The sequence below is a fragment of the Mesoplodon bidens genome (assembly GCF_964165515.1).
Source record: "Mesoplodon bidens genome assembly, chromosome: 17".
NCBI lineage: Eukaryota > Metazoa > Chordata > Mammalia > Artiodactyla > Ziphiidae > Mesoplodon > Mesoplodon bidens.
The window spans coordinates 28,891,153-28,893,960 of NC_138174.1; the positions used below are offsets into that span (position 1 = coordinate 28,891,153).

Genomic DNA, 2,808 nt, shown 5'->3' on the forward strand with positions numbered 1-2,808 from the left:
TGTGTCCTGGCCAATGCATGCTAACAGCCTTCTTAATTCCCCCTATTACATGAACATGTGTAATGCCCTAATTTTCAGAGAAAGTCTCTCTTAGCTTTTTCCTTCTAGACATTTTCCATATCTGCTGTTTGCCTCAACTGTCTTCTTTTATCCTAGCGGGCAGTGGATAGTTCATTTGCCTTACAATATTTTCAAGGGATGTCTTCTTTAAAGCTGTCATTCTGCTCTGATAGATTTCTGAATTAAGTGAAACAAAGGGAAGCACTTTATATCATTCCTTCAGGTAGCTCCTAGACAGTTTAAAACAGACAAGCACAATTATTTATTTATTTTTTCTAGGAGATGTATTTTATTGACTGTAAGATCATTCACATGTAACTTTTGACATTTTCACTCTGCGCAAATAAAGAACACAGGATCCCTGTGATGCTCCCCGGACTGTCTGTGCAGAGTCCTCGAACCCACACACTGGGGGCCCATGTGGCGCTTTCTGCACAGATGTGGCCGCAGATGCCTTGTGCCTGAGTACAAGCAGGCGTTCCTGATTCCTGGGGCTTGTGTGGGTGGAGAGGCCCAAGTCCTTCTCTTGACGAAGCTCCGTGGGCCCCAGTGGCTGGAAGTCAGGCCTTCCCCACCCCCTGCCCACCCATCAGGAGAGTGTTGGGGGCAGCAGTTCTGGGGGGGAGCCAGGCCCCATCCCCACACTTCTTCCCGGACAGGAGGCAGGTGGGCTCGCACTGACTTTCTAACCTTGGACCCACCAACAATACATTAAATGGCTGTAGTTGTATTCACTAGACTCACAGGGCGAAGGTGATATCTTTTCTACTGCACAATGAGTCTGTGTATCAGTTGGTTGAGGCAGACAAGAAGCCACAGGAAACAATCCATCATCTGCTGTGAGGAGCTACTGGCCAGCGCTCTTCCTGCTGCCACCAGGAGGGAAAGGCCGGCACCTCCTCCAAGCCTGAGACATCTGTAGAGCAGGAGGGCTGCCCCGGGGCGGCCCCGTCAGGTGCAGGAATAATCACCCTCCCGGTTCCTTCCCTCTGGCTGCAGGATTGTGACACAGACCACTTTTAGTTGTGTTGTTTTCTTTCTCAGCTACTAAATGGGCTTAAAACCACAAGTCGGGTGTCCCTTTTGTGAGTACATATCTCAGTGCCCCCTCCCCACCGATGGCGCCCAGCGCGCCGTCTCCCGGGTGTGGCCGCCTAGCTGTCGTACCAGTCAAGGAAGAGCAGGGAGAAGGAGCACATCACCAGGAAGAAGAGCACCCACACGCGGAAGCCAGTGTTGTTCTTGATGGCCTCTCTGATGTCTTCATTGCCCTCCTTGATATTCTCAGTTGCTCCTACTACTAATTGGTGAATATTGTCAATCTCAGCTTCTTGTTGTAAAACCTTCTCTGTGAATATCTCTTGGAGTCTGGAAATTTCAACCACTTTCCCTTCGATTTGCCTCACTTCGTCAAACAGGCTATTTATTTCACCAATCAGGTGCTGATTTTCTTGTTCGAACATTTGTATTTCTTCTGGGGATAATTCATCTTCACCTTTCCCATCTCCCCAGGTTCCCAATTCAGGTTGTGCTTCGGCTGGAATTTTTTCTGCAAATTCTTCAGTGACAGGTCTTTCTTCAGAGTCTTTTGAAGGATTCTGTGAAACTTTCTCAGAAGATATGGATTGTCTTGTCTTTGTATTTGGTTCTGGTTCCAGCTTAGATAATCTTTTCTTGTCCACCACTCGCTTAACTCGGATGGCTCTCTGTTCTGAGTAAAGTTTACATACTCTTTTTAAGTAATCTTCAATGAAATCCAAAACAGCACTCCTATGCTCCTTCACTTGCTGGGAATGTATCTCCTTGTGGGCTTGTGTTCTCAGTTGCTGGATCTCTTCTGAGCAGGTCCTCATGAATGTCTGAGCATCCTGATCTGTCTGGTCTTGTTCTGTGTCCGTCGTTCTCCCATATTCAGACATGACATGGCTATAAACATTAATATATTCTTTCCTGTGTGCGAGAAGAAAATCTCTCAGTTTGCCAATGTGTGAAATCACTTCACGCGCCCGGCTGGAGAAGTCGCCCTTAGGCCGGGGGCTCCGGCGGAACAGCTCATCTCAGCTGCCCTCGACCCCGCCGCCCAACGCCACTCCCAGGGCTTTGTTGCGCGTCTTCACGGTCTTGACGCTGGCCCGGAACAGCAGTATGATGTCCACCGCCATGGCGACCCACACCCACGGCCCCCACCAGGCCCGCCCACGTCAGCAGCTGGCGACCGCAGCGCGAGCTGGGCAGCTGGAGGACCGTTCCGTTTCCGCACGCCTCTGCCCACCAACGGCGACACGAGAAGAAGGCACAATTATTTGATAATAAGGTCTTCACTTTTCTCTACACAACCAATAATGAGAATCCCACACTGGGTACAGGGGTTGCAATTTTCAAGACTGCTGAGAAAAGGATGGTGATGGTGTAAGAACAAGTAAAAATGTTACAAAGTTTCCTACTTTTTTTAAGTTACCTTTTTCTGATTAACATTTTCTTGGTTGCTGTAAACTTTGACTATTTTCCACAGTTTCTAAAAAGTTAATTCTAAGAGTTATTGTTTGACTTTATAGTTGTCTATAATGAATAAGGATCTTGGAGCTTCATACTCTGTCATGTTCACTGACATTCACAACACCACACATGCATTTTTACAGTACATTCAAATAATGGTAGGCTGTAATCACTATTGGTGCATTTTCTTTAATGCATTTATTTAAAAACAGCATGATACATTGAAATAATATAGTTTTAATCTCATCACAA

General features: G+C 46.9%; 1 protein-coding gene across 1 annotated transcript; it reads right to left on the reverse strand.

Moving 5' to 3' along the window:
• Nucleotides 1-1,187: 1,187 nt before the first annotated feature.
• Nucleotides 1,188-2,243, reverse strand: LOC308605093 (syntaxin-18-like). The gene has a single exon (XM_081214765.1). It carries the CDS (start codon nt 1,977-1,979, stop codon nt 1,215-1,217), a length of 765 nt encoding a protein of 254 aa, XP_081070891.1. The 5' UTR covers nt 1,980-2,243; the 3' UTR covers nt 1,188-1,214.
• Nucleotides 2,244-2,808: the final 565 nt, after the last annotated feature.